Source organism: Myotis nattereri, assembly GCF_964212035.1.
Source record: "Myotis nattereri genome assembly, chromosome: 4".
NCBI lineage: Eukaryota > Metazoa > Chordata > Mammalia > Chiroptera > Vespertilionidae > Myotis > Myotis nattereri.
In genome coordinates, this window is record NC_138079.1 from 64592931 (window position 1) to 64613189 (window position 20259).

Sequence of the window (20259 nt, forward strand, 5' to 3'; positions counted from 1 at the left end):
TCCCGCCAGGTGGCAGGTGTGAGCCTGCCTCCAGAGTCCCCCAGTCCCCTCAGCCCCCAGCTGCCCAGGGCCGGCCCGAGGCTCAGGTAACCAGGACTGGCAGAGGCTTGCGCTGCCAGCAGTGGCAGCAGCAAGAGGTGTGATGGGGCATTGCCTTCTCCTGATGACCCGGTTGCCTCCTGCCCCTGAGGGCTCCTGGACTGTGAGAGGGGGCAGGCCGGGCTGTGGGACCCCCCTGTCCAGAGCATGAATCTTCATGCACGGGGCCTCTAGTATTTCCATAAGACCAGGGAACTGAAAGTAGCCAAAAAAGGCCTATATTTACAAAATAAAGAAGAGGGAAGAAAGCCCAGGAGAAATTGGAGGGCCTCAGGAGTCACTATAATAACCAATTCGAAAGGGAATATTGACCAATCTGAGGGAATATCAGGACACAGGAACTGCAGCCTTCATAAACCATGGAAACAGAAAGTCTGTGGGACTCTTACTCCTCCCCACGTGGGAGTCTGTGCTGTGAGAATCTTTCCCTCTCCCCACGTGGGGGTCTGTACTTGTTCTTCAATAAATCTCCACCTTTGCTGTACCACCCTCTGTCCATGGATTCATTCTTTGACTCTGGGGGACAAAGCATCTGGGTTCCAGTCCAAAAATTCCGTATCAAAATGAAAAAAATTTAAATTGAGGAAAGTTCCTCTAAATTAACTAGTAGACAGTTATATGTTCCAGAGAGGATTTTACAGTAAGAACAAAAGGAATCAATTACTTGAATTATAATTGCTAAACATTACTAAAGCGTTTCTATCATTGTTACTATGAGCTCCTTTTAATTGTCTACTACTCTGCAGGCCCCTTTTCCCCAAACACCCACTCACTAGTATCCACAGTGAAGGTGTTTGTTTTGCCTATTTTCTTCCTTAAACCTCTCTTTGTCATGCCGTGCAAACCTTTGTGGATCTTTTTATTGCTCTTTTTTAAGTTGCAGTAGAAGAAATGCTTATTTCTATGCTTCTGTTACTCAGAATTTATAATTTATGTTTTCTCTCTTTTGTCGCCTAATATATGTCTTAATTTCCAGTACCCTAGGGAAACTAGCTAAAATTTCTATAAATATTTTCTTCTCAATAAGGAAATAGGTCTATGATATAGTTTGTGCAAAAAAAAAAAGTTGCTTTGGTGGATGCTAAGAGATTCTAATTCTCTAATTCTCTAATTCTCTTTAGAGAATTTATAATAAACGGATGCAGGAAGACCTAGGTTTGTCCTTTAAAATAAAAGTAAACAGAGTGTAAAGTGGCATAGAAACAGCTTTTAGATAGAAAGGAATTTAGATCTGAGATAGGTAACCATCTCCTAGCAGTAGAGGCATTTACAGATGAGTAAAAGCTGCAGAGGGTAATAGACAGGGAGTATCTTTCTCCCTTTTCTTCTCCCTCTAGAGTCTAACTAACCTCTAGTGGGAAGAGTCTGGGAAAATAAGTAACCAAGGCTGAGAAACCGCAAGGTGGACAGCAGGAGAGGAGTTTAAAGAATCTGTTTGGTGCCCAAGTCAGCCTGAGGCTCATAGAAACCTTTGTAAATTTTGAGGCAAAATTAATATTAAGGGTACAATACAAAGAGTTCCATTTGAGTTTGTGTTAAGTACTTATGGCAGCCGTGGGCAAACTACGGCCCGCGGGTCGGATCCAGCCCATTTGAAATGGATAAAACTAAAAAAAAAAAGAAGACCGTACCCTTTTATGTAATGATGTTTACTTTGAATTTATATTAGTTCACACAAACACTCCATCCATGCTTTTGTTCCGGCCCTCCGGTCCAGTTTAAGAACCCATTGTGGCCCTCGAGTCAAAAAGTTTGCCCACCCCTGACTTATGGGAAGAATTAAAAATTAGTTATGTTTACCTCTGTTTTGTTTAAAAAGTAAAACTTTCTTTTTATACCATTTACATGAACTTAAAAGGTCATGATGCTTTCTTCCAAGTTTTTTTGTTTTTTTTTGTGGGTATTTTTTCTGGTCTCAGAAAAACTTGCAGAAATGGCAAAAAAAAAAAAAAAAAAATAGGGCCTAAAATACAGGGGGAAAAAGGGGAATTAACTTTTATTGCATGGCCTAATATGTTCTAGGCATTGAGCTTCGAGTTTTTTCCAGTTATTTAACCAGCATCTTTCAGCAGCATAGCCACCCTGCTTTTCTCTGCACTGGAGGAAGCGTTCCAGGATGGGGAGAAGGAACGTGATTCTTTCAGTTTTCTTGCTCTTCCTGGCAGCATGGTTTCTGGAATAGCCAACATACTCCAGTTTCTTTTTCTTTCTGGGATCCCCAAACAGCCTTATTGTGCCTGGTCAGAGGTACCAGCTGGACAGTGCCTCCTACTCAGAGGGCTGCGTCCCACTGTGTGCTGCCCCCTCCAAAGTCCCAGATTCTAATGATCTAACCCTTTCCTCTCCAATCCCCTGCACCTAGGGGTGGTGGCAGTTTTCTGCAGTAATGGGTTTCTGCCGGTGTCTTAGTTGCCTTTTCATTGGCTCAGTTCTCTAACACCTTTTGAAACAATTCCTTACATTAAACTCTTCGTGAAAATGACTGATCTGTTTCCATTTTCCTGATTAACTTCTGACTGATACCACTGTATGAACTGTACCCATTTTCTAAATGAGTAAACTGCAGCTCAGATGAGTTCAGTAACTTGCCCAAGGTTTCATAGATAGCAGGGGGTGTAAGTAGAATGTGGGCACAGATCTATGAGCCCCAGTCTTTGCTAATATCCCAGGACATAGGAGGAAAACTATAAGAAGTATGAGTTGCCAAATTTTAAAGAATAACTTAATAATTTTAGAGAATAATATCAGAATAAAGTTATTATCTATCTATACAGCTGATTAATTATAATCCTTATATCTTTATATATTTTCAGATATATACATTCTTTATATATATGCGTGTTTATATGTATATTCTTTTGTAGGTAACAACTTGTGGTCTATGTGTCAAATTTAAACTAAAATTATATGAATTTTTTAGTTGCTTGCCAACATTTTGAAATTTAGTAACTTTTATTTTAAAAATAATCCCATCTGAGATGTTCTTAAAAGACTGGATGATCCCACAATACTGGACATACAGCACAAGTACAGCTGAATGGTGGGAACTTTCTTGGGGTAGAATAGGTTTTCTGTAGCCCTTGTCACTAATTTATATTACCTTCCTGACCTGGTAGTCATTTGAGTTTGATATCTCTGATAAAGCACCTGTCTCTTAAGTATCATCAAGCCACCTATGCAAAATTAAAGTTGGTTTTTATCTACATTTTTCAGAAAAAGAGTATAAGGCATCACAGGAACCCCATCTCATTACTCTTACCCATAGGCTGAGAACATCAGATGAAGTGAACTGACATTGTAAAGATGACTCCTGATTGGATAATCAGTAAGTGCAACTGTATGTTCCAGGACCATCCAAATCCATTCTTATAAATACATCTGACAAAGTAAAACCACTGTCTCAAGAGTCTGCTGTGGTATATGTTAAGGTTCAACTCATTCTGAGATCATTGGGCCATTCAGATTTGCTTATAAACAGTTATTTATCAGATTGCAGTGTCTGACATATGGTTTGATTTGGCACAAATTGACTATGAAATACAAATCCAAGCAGGTCTCTTACTTCTTTTATTTGAGCAATAATTACTATAGGAGTATCAATTAGTTAATGCTCATTCTTTTTTCAAGAAATAATTCTTATATGTGACTCATTAAAAATTTGCAATTTATTTTCATCAAACTGTCCAATGAATATCAATATTCCAAGAATCATTGTTAAGTATGCTATATGATCACAAGATAAGAGTCAATTGGGAAAAGTCTAGCTGTATTCTTGAAAATGTTTAATTGGTAAAATCACTTCACTCAAATGTGATTAAAAACTAACTGTTAATTGAGAACTAAGATGTGACTATTACAAAGCATGTACCAGGATAACAATTCCTTTCTAAGAGATGGTTTCCAGTTAATTACAAGAACGTTTTCCTAACATGTAGCTATCTTGGTCTCTTTTATGCAATGAATTTCTGGCACATGGATCTCAATTTGGGGAGGTCATTTTCCCTTCTAATGAAATTGCTTCAGTCCTAGGAGGAAGCTCGTAAGGTTTGGTTTGCTTGTGTAATTTCTCTTCTCTTTTCTTCATAATTTCTTTGAAGTGTTTTTTTTCCTCTAACTCTTTTTCTTTACGTTCTTTGGCCTCACATATTGCATCTTCTTTCTGTCGGATCTGTAGCTCTTTCTCCCACTGTTACAGAGAAAAGGTGTCATTTACATATGATTAAAAAATTAACTTCTCAAAATGCAAATTTATATATTCAATTATCCTCTTAGGTTTTCTCACAGATATTCTTCAGGAATTTATACTCTACCATACTGGAAAAAATATATAAGCTATCTATCAGGAAGTGTACAAGTCCCACACACACAAAGAAGAATTCCCTCAACATCTTTAAGAATAAGAAAAGATAATAGGGTTTATATTTCTATATACCAAAGGAATTTCCTTTCTTCATCAATATTGGTATTTACATGAAATTATGGAATCATAAAGTAAAAAATCAAGCCAAAGAAAAACAAAAACCAAATTAAAGTGAAAGGCAGAAATTGTGATACTATTACATGTGAGGTCAAAAAATGAAATTAATCAGATGATAAATGCTGATCTATGGCTACTATGTAGCTGTGTTTTTCTTTCTTGTCAATCCTACAGATACTACCTCCCCATCCCCACTTCCATTCAGGTTAGGGATTATAAACCAGAAAATGAGCAATGAGGGAGAGTTAAAAAGAAAGATTTGAAGTCCAAAGATTTGGTTTTGTGTGTACACCAGTCATTGACTAACTTTAAAACCTTGGTAAAATAACTGAAATGTAAACCACCATTCTTACTGGTAATTATTTTACTGGTTGTTGTGAAAGTTAAAGTAGCTAATGTAAGGACGTTTTGTAAAGTGTAAAATGTAACGTACAAAGCAGTACTGCTATAGCTTCCTGAGAGGAAATGGCATATACATGAAGACTTTGTTAAATGTGATATTCAAGAAACTTCCATAAACCTTCCCAGGTTAATACTTTGTAGTTTGTACTACTATTTGATTAGGCTACCCACATATCAAACAATTTGGATTCTATCAAACATTCAACTTATTTTCAGAAAGGATTCCTTTACCCTTCTGTGGCTACATTCCAAACAGATTCGTGGTGGGTGATTGCTTATATAATGCCTATGCCTTTGAAAAGAGGAAAAAATGATACTTTTTAGGGTCCATTTCTTAGCCTTCTTTTCCTAGCCTCCTCTCTATCATTCAAAATAATGTCCTCTATCTCTTCAACTAGCCCCAGGCAGATGAGTTTAATCACAGAGTGACTAAAGTATTTCTATTCTTTCAACAATAAAGATTAGCAACTGGAAACTGAGTAAAAAGATGTTTGTTGTGTTATTAAAACTACATAATATATGTGTGTATCTGCACTGGGACAATTTGCTGTCTCTTATAATCTATTCTACATAATTCAGGTGAGTGACTGGTAAAATATAGATGCCATATTTATGAACCATTAGGAATTTTTTATACTACCCTGTACATGTGATATACTGGTTTAGCAAAACTTTCATTATTGAATAAAAATATAATACTACAGCTTTCATTTTGTGTTACCAGGGCATCATTCTGTTTCCAAGTCCTAGTGCTTGTAGCTATTGCTAGAGTAGTTTAAATATTAGTTATATGATAAATTATAACTCAGTGGGATCAGTAAATGAAATAATCTCTTATCATTTCTTAAAAGATCACTAATTAAATAAAATGTAAAAAATTAATCATGGGAGAGAACCCTAAAGATTCCATCAAAAAACAATTAGAACTGATAAACTCAGTAAAGCTGTAGGATACAAAATAAATATCCATAAATTGGTTTTATTTTTATACACAAAAATGAACTATCAGAAAGAGAAACTAAGAAAATGATCCTATTTACTACTGTATCAAAAAATACTTAGGAATAAATTTAACTAAGGATGTAAAAGACCTGCACTTGGAAAATTATAAAACACTGAAAAAAGAAATTTAAAAAGATACAAATAAGTGAAAGCATCCACAAGTAAGAATTAACATCATTAAAATGTCCCTACTACCAAAAGCATTCATAGATTCAGCACAATTCTTATCAAAATACCAATGGCATATTTCACAGAAGTAGAACAAATGTCCCCAAAATTTATATAGAACCACAAAAGATCCTGAATAGCCACAGCAATTCTGAGGGAAAAAAAACAAAGTTGGAGGATTCATGCTACCTGGTATGAAACTATACTATATAAACCATAGTAATCAAAACATCATGATACTGGCATAAGAACAGACATATATATGAATTGAACAGAATAGTGAGCCTAGAAATAAACCCATGCCTTTATGGTCAATTAATATTTGGCAAGGGAGGCAAGAGCATACAATATGGTAAAGATAGTCTATTCAGTAAATGGTATAAATGACTCCTAAAACAAAAACGCAATCATAAAATGATTTAGCAAGAAATGATCAACTAAATAAGCTCAATGGATTAAAGTGTCTTAAGTGAATAGCCTTGTATTGCCACAGTTTAATTCAAACTATGAACAAAGTGATTAAAGTCTTTCTAATATTTCAAGGGCAAAGAATGGTCACTGAAAATTGAGTCAAAAGATTTTTGTTCCATTTTTAAAACTATACTGTAGAAAAAAATAGTGTTCAGTGTTCAATATCAGATTCTTGTTTAAAAAATCTACTAATTCAGGAAACATGATAAGGCTAGTATTTTAAAATGACAGAGGCCAATTTTCTGTAGCCCAGTGAAGGCTCTGATATGTGATGTGACTTCAGTATTGCTCCTATCTCTTCGTAATACTAAGAGTGGAACTGTGGCAGACAGCTTAGCAACAGCTCAATGAAAGTGTTGGCAGTGCAAAGTGGGGACTAAGCTATTGGAGATTTATTGTCAAACTGTTCACATAATAATTTCATTATTTTAGATATTTTGAAGTAATTATTGTGAGTCCAGTAATTATACAGTGAGATATAATTAAGTTTAGCAATGCCCAATCATGGCTCTACTTTAAGTTCCACATGTTAATATTAAAGTCTCAGAACTACACATTCTAATTAAAAATACCTTTAAAAAACAAAGCTTTTGCAAGTAGTTTAAGAAAGTCAATCTTACATAATGGTCAATGATTCTTGTCAATTCTTCATCTCTCTTGGTGAAGAAATCTGGATTTGAAAACAGGGGGACATCTATTACAGAAGGATGTTCCCTTCAAAAGAGCATAAGAACAGATCCAACATTAGGTATAGATAGTCCTTCTCCCGGGAATATATAACTTTGAAAGTCATAATTCGTTATTAAGCATTTTGATTCTACATTGTTAACATCAAGTACTTAATTCTGTACAGTCTACTATATTATTAGCTTTTAGTTTTGGTAAGCCATTTGGGGTTATTAAAACTGACATTTTTGAGGATAGGGTATGACATATAGAATAAGCACTAGACAATAATAAAAAGGCAGTCTTCTCCTAGGAGATGTACGTACTATAGCTTGTCAGTAGAAAATGAGATGCAAGGATATGAAAGGCTAAAGGATGGTTGAAGTCGACTATGATCAATGGGGATAAGAAAGTGTGCCTCACCATACATAGCCCCATGACCTTGGGTATTCTGGTGGAAGTCTAAGCCTAAGAATTTGAACTAAGGCATACTACACACACACACACACACACACACACACACACACACACAAACACACACACACACAAACACAAACACACACACAAACACACACACAAACACACACACACAAACACACACACACAAACACACACAAACACACACACACAAACCTCAACAAAAAACAGTGATGTGACTTCAGTATTGCTCCTATCTCTTCGTAATGCTAAGAGTGGAACTGTGGCAGACAGCTTAGCAACAGCTCAATGAAAGTGTTGGCAGTGCAAAGTGGGGACTAAGCTATTGGAGATTTATTGTCAAACTGTTCACATAATAATTTTATTATTTTAGATATTTTGAAGTAATTATTGTGAGTCCAGAAATAGGTAAAGCAACAAAATGGTGATAGAGAATATGGCTTTGTAGGAGAAAAAGTGGGTTTAAAAAATAAAGCTATTAGGTAAAAACCTAATCAGTGACATAACTGGTGAAAAATTTCCAAGTTCAAACCAGTCTGATAAATTTTTATGACTATAATGTATGTCTACATGCACTTTTTTCAAGTTGCTCTATATAGGGAGCTCTATATTTTTGATACCGTAGGGTTCCCTCATATCACCAGGTTGTCCTTCTTTATACTGTACTAAATGCTTCTCAAATATTTCCTTTATCTTCATCTTCACCATCATTTCTCTGATTTAAACCATCATTCTTACCTGGACTTAGACCTCTTCTTTTGAATCCCTGCATCCACCATGTCTTACCCTCTTCGCCCCCTCTTATCTCTGCACAGGGCTGGTTAATGTCTATTTATCCTTCAGCTCTCAGTTCAAATCCACTACCATAGCTCTCAATCCACCATGGGCCTTTCCTTCTTACTTATCTCAATTGTAATTTTAAATTTATCTGTGTACCTGTGTGAGTTTTAGATTTCCTGGTTAGAATATGAGCTACATGATTGTGCAGATGGTTTACTTATCATTGTCTTATCAGTTTCCAATATAGTGCAAACACTCAATAAATGTTTTCAAGTTTAGTGAATTATGGAATGTATAAATGAAAGTTTTGACATTGGTAAGAGTCTACCACAAAACATACTATGTCAGTAGAGCAATGTCCAGTATAGCAGGGGAATGGCAATCTCAGGAGACAAGTCACAGAGTGGAACTAATAGCAGGACTTCAACTCAAGTGGCTGGTGACCAGAGAAAATATATGGAGCCCTCTCCCAACCCATAAGATTCAGAAATATTGTGGGGCAGAAGAGCAGTGAGCTTTCCACTGCATGCTGAATAGGAACTCTAATCTTCCTATTAAAATACTAGAAGAAAATATAATTTTAGAATGCTGGGGAATTTGGGGACATCTGGGGGTTGACACAGACTAACTATATTTAACAAAATTTGAGCACTTCTGATATTCAAAGAAATGTGCTAAATACTGTGAAAAGGGAATAAGATAGAATAGTATAATTATTTAAAGGTTAAAAATATTCAAGTAACTTGTCTCAAATTCCTTCTTGAATTATAAAGGTTTAAATTTAAGTTAAAGAGATGTATAATAATATATTAGAAAGCCTTTAAAATGGAAAGGTTAGGTGGGTATGCTTGTGCATCTGTGATTTCTAGTTATTTCAGTTTAATAGTTTGTACTTGAAAAGAAAGATGCATAGATAACGATAATACAAGACAACCTGAGGCATAATAGAGACAAACATTCAATGATATAAACAGAAAAATATAGTAAAATGGTTAATCATATGGTTCTGCCACCTTGTATTATTTAATCCCTCTATTCCTGTTTTTCTTTAATATAAAAATTATATTGGCTTTATTTTTATTTTATAAATATTAAAAAGAAATAAGATATAAAACACTTTTGATGGAGCAAATACTGAACAAATGTCAGGTGCATTATTCTTTTTTTTAATTCTTTATTGTTTAAAGTATTACATAAGTCTCCTTTTTCCCCCATTGACCTCTCCCCAGCTATTCCCAACCCCCAGCACATGCCCTCGTCCCCCTACTGTTTATGTCCATGGGTTATGCTTATATGCATGCATACAAGTCCTTTAGTTGGTCTCTTACACCCCCTCACCCCCGCCTTCCCTCTGAGGTTGGACGGTCTATTCAATGCTTCCAGGTCTCTGGATCTATTTTTGTTCATTAGTTTATGTTGTTCATTATATTCCCCAAATGAGTGAGATCATGTGATATTTATCTTTCTCTGACTGGCTTATTTTGCTTAGCATAATGCTCTCCAGGTCCACCCATGCTGTTGCAAATGGTAAGAGTTCCTTCTTTTTTACAGCAGCATAGTATTCTATTGTGTAGATGTACCAATGTTTTTTAATCCACTCATCTGCTGATGGGCACTTAGGCTGTTTCCAAATCTTAGCTATTGCAGATTGTGCTGTTATGAACATTGGGGTACATATATCCTTTCTGATTGGTGTTACTGATTTATTGGGATAAATTCCTAGAAGTGGAATTACTGGATCAAATAGCTCCATTTTAAAATTTCTGAGGAAATTCCATACTGTTTTCCACAGTGGCTGCACCAGTCTGCATTCCCACCAGCAGTGGGAATTTTCTCTACATCCTTGCCAGCACTTGTCGTTTGTTGATGATAGCCATTCTGACAGGTGTGAGATGGTACTTCATGGTTGTTTTGATTTGCATCTCTCAGATGATTAGTGATTAGTTGAGCATGTTTTCATATGTCTCTTGGCCTTCTGTATGTCCTCTTTCAAAACTAATCTATTTAGGTCCTTTGCCCATTTTTTTTTATTAGATTATTTACCTTCCTTTAGTTAAGTTGTATGAATTCCCTGTAAATTTTGGAGATTTATCACCATCAAAAGAATTTAGAGGAAGCCATAGCAAAACAGAGACAATTCAAGTTCTTCTTTAAATTATTCTGAGTTGGATGCCTCTATTGTGGGGTCATCCAGTCATTTAAGAATAACACCTCAGATGGGATTATTTTTAAAATAAAAGTTGCTAAATTTCAAAATATTTGTCTGGCTTTGGTATCAGGAGAATACTAGTATTCTCTCCTGTTTGATTTTTTGAAACAGTTTCAGAAGGACTGGCATTAATTATTTAAATGTCTGATAGACTTAATCAAGTTATTTGATCCTGGGATTGTCTTAGTTGGGAGGTTTTTGATGACTGATTCGGTCTTACTTGTTATTGGTCTGTTCAGATTTTCTATTATTTTATGATTCAGTCATAGTAGATTGTATGATGGTTCTAGAAATTTATTCATTTCTCCTACTTTATTTAATCTGTTGGCATATAATTATTCACAGTGGTCTCATGATCTTTTGTCTTTTTGTGGTATCGGTTGTAATATCTTTTATTTTATTTTATTTTATTTTATTTTATTTTATTTTATTTTAGTCTTCTCTCTTTTTATCTTGGAAAGTCTAGCTAAAGGTTTGTCAAATTTGGTTACTTTCTTTTAGTTTTATGGATTTCTTTAATTGTTTTCTAGTCTGTTTCATTTATTTCTGCTCCTAACTTTGTTGTTTCCTTCCTTCTGCTAATTTTAGGCTTATATGGTTTACTCTTTATAGTACCTTGAGGTATAATGTTTGTTTATTTGAGATCTTTCTTTTTTTCTTAATATAGGCATTTGTTACTCTAAATGTCCCTCTTAGAACTGTCTTTGCTGCATCCTATAAGTTTGGTATGTTATGTTTCCATTTTCATTTATTTCAAGATATTTTTGATATTCTCTTTGATTTTTTGACTCATTGATTGTTCAGAAGAATATTGTTTAATATCTACATATTTATGATTTTCCAGTTTTTCTCCTGTTAATAATTTATAGTTTTATAACAGTTTGGTTGGAAAAGATACTTGGTATGATTCCAGTAATTTTAAATTTGCTTACACTTGGTTCGTGACCTAAAATACTAGTATGATCTATCCTGGAGAATGTTCCATGTTCACTTAAGAACAATATATGTTCTGCTACTTTCGGGTAGAATGTTAAATATATTAGGTCAGTTAGGTCTAAAGTATATTCAAGTTCAATGTTTCCTTTTTATTTTTCTGTCTAGATAATCTATCCATCGTTAAAAGTGGAGTATTGGTGTCCTCTACTATTTTTGTAATATTGTCTGTTTCTCCCTTCAGATCTGTTAATATTTGCTTAATATAATTTGGTGCTCCAAAGTTTGGTGCATATCTATTTACTAGAGGCCCGATGCACAAAATTTGTGCAATAGTAGGCCTTCCTTTCCCCGGCTGCTGGCACCAGCTTCCCTCTTGCACCCATGACCTGGGCTTCCCTCTCAGCACCAGCTTCGTCTGGAAGGTCATCTGGAAGGATGTCCAGTCTAGTTAGCATATTATGCTTTTATTATTATAGGTAATTGTTATTACCTCTTGATTAATTGAATCCTTTGTCATTATATAATAGTTTTTGAGTTGAAGTCTATTTTGTCCAAGGTAAGTATGGCGCTATTCTTTTTTTTTTTTGTAATATATTTTATTGATTTTGTACAGAGAGGAAGGGAGAGGGATAGAGAGTTAGAAACATCGATGAGAGCGAAACATTGATCAACTGCCTCCTGCACACCCCCTACTGCCCGCAACCAAGGTACATGCCCTTGACCAGAATCGAACCTGGGACCTTTCAGTCCGCAAGCCGACACTCTATCCACTGAGCCGAACCGGTTAGAACAGTATGGTGCTATTCTTGCTCTCTGTTTCTACTTGCATGGAACATCTTTTCCATCCCTTTACTTTGAGTTTCTTTGTGTTCTTAGAACTGAAATGAGTCTCTTGTAGGCAGCATAGAATTGAGTCATGGTTTTTAATGCATTCAGCCACTCCATAGTTTTTGATTGGAGAACTTAGTCCATTAACATTTAAAGTAATTATTGATGGGTTTAACTCACTTCTCATTATCTTTTGTGTATTTTAAGTTTTTCTTTGTGGTTACTATGGGGCTTATATAAAAGATCTTATTGATATAACAGTCTATTTTAAGCTGATAACAACTTAAATTAAGTCAGAAACAAAATTAGATCTTAAGTTTACCATCCAATTATATTTCAGTACCATTTTCCCTAATTCAATTTTAATTCAGTACTCTTAGGAACCATGGATCTTTCTGGAAACGGAAAGTTGTCCAATCCTTAGAGACACATCCTATCTAATAAAGAGGGAATATGCAAATTGACCATCACACCATCACAAAGATGGTGGCACCCACAGTGGAGGCGGAGTTTCTGTAACACAGGATGCCTTCACCCACAGCAGAGGTGGGGTTTCCGTAACACAAAATGGCTGTACCCACAGTGAAGACCGAGTTCCCATGATGAACCTTAACAAGAAATCAGCAGGGACCTGAGGCTGCATGGCTCTGGGCTGGGACAGGGGACCTGAGGCTGCACCCCCCACCCTGGCCAGGAGACCTCAGGCCATGCCCCCTACCCCAGCACCAGGCTGGGGGACCTCAGGCCATGCCCCCTGCCCAGCAGGACTTGATAGGGGACCTCAGGCTATGCCCCAAGCTTGGCAGGGCTTGATGGCAGACCCCAGGCTGCACCCCCTGCCATGGCACCGGGCCGGGGGACCTCAGACCACACTCCCCACCCTGGCATTGGGCCAGGGGACCTGAAGCCACACCCCCTGCCTGGCAGGGCTTGAAGGGGGACCTCAAGGTGTAGCCCCTGCCCAAGTGCTGGGCCAGGAGACCTGAGGCTGCACCCCCCTCCCAGCAGGGCTTAATGGGGGCCCTGAGTCTGCGGCCCCCTTGCCCAGCAGGGCTTGACAGGGGATCTCAGACCATGACCCCTGCCCAGTGGGGCTTGATAGGGGACCTCAAGGCGCGCCTCCCACCCAGAAGGGCTTGACGGGGGATCTCAGGCCACATTTCCCACCAGTGGGGCTTGATAGGCCACCTCAAGGCACGCCTCCCACCCAGAAGGGCTTGACGGGTGATCTCAGGCCACGTTTCCCACCAGTGGGGCCTGACAGGGGACCTCAAGGCATGCCCCCTGGCCCGGGCTGGGGGACCTCAGGCCGTGCCCCCTGCCTGGCGGGTTTGACAGGGGACCTGAGGCTGCACCCTCTGCCCGGCGGGGCTTGACAAGGGTGGGGCTGGCCGGGTCTGGATCTTGCCCAATGGGGGTGGGGCCAGCTTGGTCTAGCTCTTGCACAATTTTGAGGTGCTGCGGGTGGGCGGGGCCTTGACTCTGGATCCCGCAGCGTGCCCCAGACTCTGACAGGATGAAGATTTTCATATACATTTTACTAATTTTCTTTCATCTCTGACACCTCTATTATAGAGAAAGGGCAAATAGCAATATTAAAATATTTTCTCTAATTAATCCCCTTTTAATATGCATGAATTTCATGTACCAGGCCACTAGTTTAATCATAACTTTCATAATCAAAACCCCACCTGCTAATATTTAATCTTTTATACATCTTTAAAGAAGAAGGATTAAAAATAAATGATTTCTGGACACATAAATGACTGATTTTTCATCTCAAATAATGTTGATTTTCTATTTTATAAAGCTGATTCATTCAAATAGCAAATTGTATGTATTTTCTTTAAACACTATTCTTGTTTTCTTTCACCATAATTTCCTTGCCTAAATCAGAGAACCTCAAGATTATAGATTTATGTAAGAGACAAGATTTAAAGTATGGATATTTACAACAAAGTTTTCCAAAGTTAAAAAACTAACAACATAATGCTCATTATGCTAAGCAAAATAAGCCAGTCAAAGACAAATATCACATGATCTCACTCATCTGTGGAATATAATGAACAACATAAACTGATGAACAAAAATAGAACCAGAGACATAGAAGCATCGAACAGACTGTCCAACCTATGTGGGAAGGCGGGGAGTGAGGGGGTAATATATCAACAAAAGGACTTGTATGCATGCATATGAGCATAACCAATGGACACAGACAGTAGCAGGGTGAGGGCATGTCCTGGGAGGTGGGGGTGGCTGGGAAGAGGTCAGTAGGGGGAAAAGGAAACTCATGTAACACTTTAAACAATAAAGAATTTAAATAGATTCTAGAGGAACCAAGATGGCGGCATAAGGTACAAACCTGTATGTGCTGCCCCCCACAACAACATTAAAACCACAACTATAAGACAAAACAGCTATCATCCAGAACCACGGGAAAGCTGATTGAGTGGAAGTTCTACAACTAGAAGGAAAGAAAAAAGCGCATTGAGACCAAGTAGGAGGGGAGAGGCACCGAGAACAGAGGTACGGGGGCACGCGCAAGGCTGCTGCACCTGGGTGCGTGGGTTTTTTCAATTGGAAGGGGACAAGCTCTCGAACACACTGAACTCATTTACGGCGAGACGCTGGAGTCCCCGGCTCCTAAGGGGAGAAACTGGACTGTCTTGCAGTGGGTCGGAAAGCGAAGATGACTTTCTCTCAGAGCTGCTGGCAGGGCTGTGCGGCGAATCACTGAGTCGGAGTCGCGGGGCCGCTGATGACATCATTGCTGTTTGCCCCGCCCTGGGAACTCTCTGAGACACCGCCCCACTACATCCCCTCCCAAGCTGTGCTCATGCACAAAGGAGGCACCTGTGCTTTTGCAGCCTAACTGCAGCGAATCAGAGAGCTCCAAAACTTCCAAACAAAGAGGAGAAATCTGTTGATATTGCTGTAGCCCCTGCTGGGTGGACCCACACACATAAGGGTGTCTCCAGAACAGACAGTGGCTTCTCGCAGTCTGCCAAAAATGCGAAGACAAACATATCACAAATGAAAGAAATGGAGGAAAGCAACCTAATGGAGGACATAGAGTTCAGAACCACAGTTATAAGGTTACTCAAGAATCTTCTACGAACCTCCAAGGAACTTAGTGAGACCTTCAAGGATCTTAATGAGAATGCCAAAAAAGATGGAAAAGGACCAGTCAGAAATTAAACATATGCTGACTGAAATAAAGAATAATATACAGAGATCCAACAGCAGATGAGAGGATCCCAAGAATCAAGTCAAAGATCTGAAAAACAAAGAAGCAAAAAACACCCAACCGGAAAAGCAAAACGAAAAAAGAATCCAAAAATATTAAGATAGTGTAAGGAGCCTCTGGGACAACTTCAAACGTACCAACATCCGAATTATAGGGGTGCCAGAAGAAGAGAGAGAGCAAGATATTGAAAACCTATTTGAAGAAATAATGACAGAAAATTTCCCCTATCTGGTGAAAGAAATAGACTTACAAGTCCAGGAAGCACAGAGAACCCCAAACAAAAGGAATCCAAAGAGGACCACACCAAGACACATCATAATTAAAATTCCAAGAGCAAAATACAAAGAGAGAATCTTAAAAGCAGCAAGAGAAAAAAAGTCAGTTACTTACAAGGGAGTACTCATACAACTGTCAGCTGATTTCTCAACAGAAACCATGCAGGCCAGAAGGGAGTGGCAAGAAATATTCAAAGTGATGAATGCTAAGAACCTACAACCAAGATTACTTTATCCAGTAAAGCTATCATTCAGAATTAAAGGTCAGATAAAGAGCTTCACAGATAAGGAAAAGCTAAAGGAGTTCATCACCACCAAACCAGGATTATATGAAATGCTGAAGGATATTCTTTAAGGGATAAATACCACATGATCTCACTCATTTGTGGAATATAATGAACATCATAAACTGATGAACAAGGACTGATCCAGAGACAGAGAGGCATTGATTGGACTGTAGGGCCCTGGAGGGAAGGTAGGGGAGCGTAGGGGTAAGGGGGAGAAATCAACCAAAGGACTTATATGCAAGCATATAGGCCTAACCAATGGACATGGACAATGGGGGGAGCGGGGCGGGGGGGGGGTGAGAGCATGAGTGGGGGGGGGGGGGTAGGGGATAACGTGGGGATAAGGACACAGATGTAATATCTTAATCAGTAAAAAATATATTTTAAAAAAAAGAATTTAAATAAAAACAAACAAATAAATCTTGGATATTTTTAAGGGTGGGTTAATAAAGTAATAGCTTGTTTTCAACTTGACTATTACTATTACCATTGCTTGTTCTCACGTTAATAATATCTTGTACCTATTTAAAATTTGCCTTTGTTTTGTAGTTCTTGCATTATAAAACATTCTATAGATTTAGTCCTTTCAGTGAGAGTTAAAAATTGTTCTGCTCTCACCCCTCCAACATCTATAGCCTGAGTAGTGATCCTGTTTCTTCTTGGCATGAAGAACTGCCACTCAAGGGAAACTGCAGGGTACTTGACTTCTACTATTCCCAGGGATCTTGTCCCAGGGGCTCTTTCCCAGACATCGTCTGCTACAGTTTCAGTCTTGCTTTTCTTTGCCAGCCAGACTATTGATCTGGTAGCTTCCATATACAGTACCTATTATAAAGTTTCAGGTGTCACTTTCACATTGACTAGACCTTACAGAGGCAACTAAGGAACACAAAGTCAAGGCCTTTTGAATTTTAATTTCTTTTCATTTCACTGAGTCAAAACTTCCAATGGGATGTTCCACTGAAACAATTATTCCTACATTTCAGACATAAAATTTTGCAATGTTAGGCTGAGGATAGTTCTCTGCCGCCATAGCATTGCTGTTTATCCACAATCCCCTAAATAAATTTAGTCCTTAGAGTCTGAGGTTTTTTCATAAGTTTCATTTTAGACAAAAATCTGTGTGGTTATCAGAACAGAATTGTGCTGTGACTGAAAGATGCCAAAAGACATAGTAAAAGGATGCTAAGTTCCTTTATTGGCAGTTTATAGAAACTAATGGAGATGGTTTCACAAAGTAAGAGAAAATATATTGTGCTCCAGGCGGAGGCAGGGCTACATGAACACCTCTGAACAACCTGGAAGGATGAGTAGTGTTAGTGTGAATAAGGGTGCATATGTCTTAAGTGAGTACATATATCAGAGAGCTTTTGAATTTGCATGAAGAACAAGTGCCCACTTTAGTTTTGGATGTGTTGAGTTTAAGTGTCTTCTTTTTAAAGTACATATATTTTTATTGATTTCAGAGAAGAAGGAGAGGGAGACGGAGATAGAAACATCAATGATGAGAGAGAATCATTGATCAGTTGTGCAACCTGGGCATTTTCCCTGATGAGGAATCAAACCACAACCTCCTGGGTCATTGGTCAATACTCAACCAGTGAGCCGTGTCGGCTGGATGAGTTTAAGTGTCTTCTTACACCAACTGGAACTGGTTGTCACTAGGCCTGCCATCCTGGGAATACTCACCACTGTTTTCTGAACCCACTATGTTCCATTTTTTAGGTTTATTCCCTCATTTGGAGAAACATATTCTTGATATGATTTTAATCCTCTTGAATTTGGAGAGACTTTGCCTGTGTCCCAATCAATATGTGGTCGATCTTTGAAAATGTCCCATGTGCGCTTGAGAAGAATGTATAATCTGTAGTTTTGGGGTGGAATGTTCTAAAGATGTCAATTAAATCCATCTGATCTAGTGAGTCGTTTAGGATTGATGTTCCTTTGCTAATTTTTTGTCTAGAGGATTTATCCAGTGATGCTAATGGGGTCTTAAAATCTCCTACTATGATTGTGTTGTTGTCAATCACTCCCCTTATATCTTCCAGAAGGTTTTTTTTATGTATTTGTGTGCTCCTGCATTGGGTGCATAAATGTTTACCAGAGTTATATCCTCTGGTAATATAACCCCTTTAGAATTATGAAGTAGCCTTTCTTGTCTCTTGTTATGGTCTTCACTTTGATATCTATTTTGTCAGATATAAGTATTGCTACCCCAGCTTTTTCTTTCATTTCCATTTGCCTGATAGATATTTTTCCATCTCTTCACTTTCAGTCTGTGTGAGTCTCTTGTTCTGAGGTGGGTCTCCTATAGACAGCATATATATGGGTCATGTTTTCTTATCCATCACTCACTTGATGTCTTTTGATTGGAGCATTTAATCCATTTACGTTTAATGTCATTATTAATAGTTACTTGTTTGTAGCCATTTCTGTACTTTATGCCTCTGTTCCTTCCTCACTTTCTATTTCTTTTTATGGCAGTCCCTTTAGCATTTCTTGCATTGCTGGCTTGGTAGTGATAAACTCCCTTAACTTTTTTTGTCTGTGAAGCTTATTTACTTTCTTGGCGATTTCTCATTTTCTTTCATCTGGGGATTGTTTCGTTGCCTCCCCATTCTAACTATCGCCAGAAGGTTCAAATGTAGAGTTGCATGGGCCTGGCCTTGCGCAGTGGGAGCTTCGCAGCACCCAAGTGTCACTGAAGAGCTTTGTCACCAAGACGTGTGGCTGCTGTGGGTTGATGGGAGCCACACTCACCCAGGATCAGACACCAGCGCTCAGTGTGGCCTCATATGCACACCTAGAATCAAGGACCCTGCCTGCGCTGCGCTGAAAATGAGACCCCACTGGCATGTGTCAAAAATCAGAGTCCCCTAGCACGTGCCAGGAGGAGTTAGCGTGCCCTGTGCCTACACCAAGAGTCAAGTATCATAGGCTCTGTTGTTTGGTCTGGCCTCGTGCCGAGAATCAGGGTCCCTGTGTGCACGTGCACGTGCCAAGAATTAGTCACTGGCTCTTAGTGTGCATGCTCTGGGAATCAGGGATCCCAGGTGCATGTGATGAGAAACAGAGTCAAGTCACTGGTGCTCAGTGCTGCCTCTCCTGTAGAGAATCAGGGTCCCCGGTCTGCTTGGGGACCCGGGTTGCATAGTCACACTGTGTTGGCAGGAGGTCCACTCTTGTGCTATAGAAAACAGACTTCCATGTGTGCTTGTCCAGAATCGAAATCAGGTGGCACTGCCACCCTGCGTGGGTGTGGGGTTTGTTTGCCGGATTGCATTGCAGAGAACAGATTCCCAGTGTCCAAGCATGCACCTAGGCTCAAATTCCCGTAGCAGAGCTGTGGTCCTGTGCGAGGGGCGGGTCTAGCAGTTCCTATGGCACTGCCGCGAGCCTGCGGGGGAGGGGGAGGGGCTTTGTGACTCACAAAAATCTGCTGCCAGGATGTCTGGATTCTTGGTGTCTATGGGTCTTCAACGGTGGTCACAGGTCTTTGTCCCTAGTGGCTGTAGGGTCCTTGTCTGAGACCAGAGTGGGTGGTACTGAGGCTAGGATCCTAGTCTCAAGCAGTTCTGTTTTTCAAGATGGCATGGTCTCTATGCCTGCACTGGTTGCCCTCAGAGTGTCCCCATTGGCAGCGGGATTTCGCCATCTAACACTGCCTGGTTTGGCAGCCCCTTGGAAGACCTGCAGGATCTAACTGTCCTTAGCTCATGCACACACACACCACACACGTCCATACACTCCTCTATCACTCCCTCACTCTTTCACACTCTCTCCCTCCCTTTGGAGAAAGACATTCTTAAGAAGCATCCTCAGATATGGAGACTAGTAGAAGGTAAATAATTTGAAACTATCTTTATTCTACCCTCAGATTTAACAAATTGAAGCAGTAAAATATTCAGGTGTCATTTGGACTCTACCCAAATGAAGAACAGAATAGAGTCAGTTAAAACTTTATATGAAATGTT

The 20259-nt window shown here is 38.9% G+C and overlaps 1 protein-coding gene across 1 annotated transcript in view; it reads right to left on the reverse strand.

Moving 5' to 3' along the window:
• Positions 1–3645: 3645 nt before the first annotated feature.
• The window catches only part of TMEM232 (transmembrane protein 232), a 174947-nt gene continuing 158333 nt past the window's right edge, over positions 3646–20259 (reverse strand). The window contains exons 13-14 of the mRNA XM_081090175.1: positions 7240–7333; positions 3646–4285 (exon numbers count right to left, since the gene is read on the reverse strand). Of these exons, the coding sequence (XP_080946301.1) occupies positions 4079–4285; positions 7240–7333 (301 nt within the window). The 3' untranslated portion in view covers positions 3646–4078. The remainder of the gene's footprint in view (positions 4286–7239; positions 7334–20259) is intronic.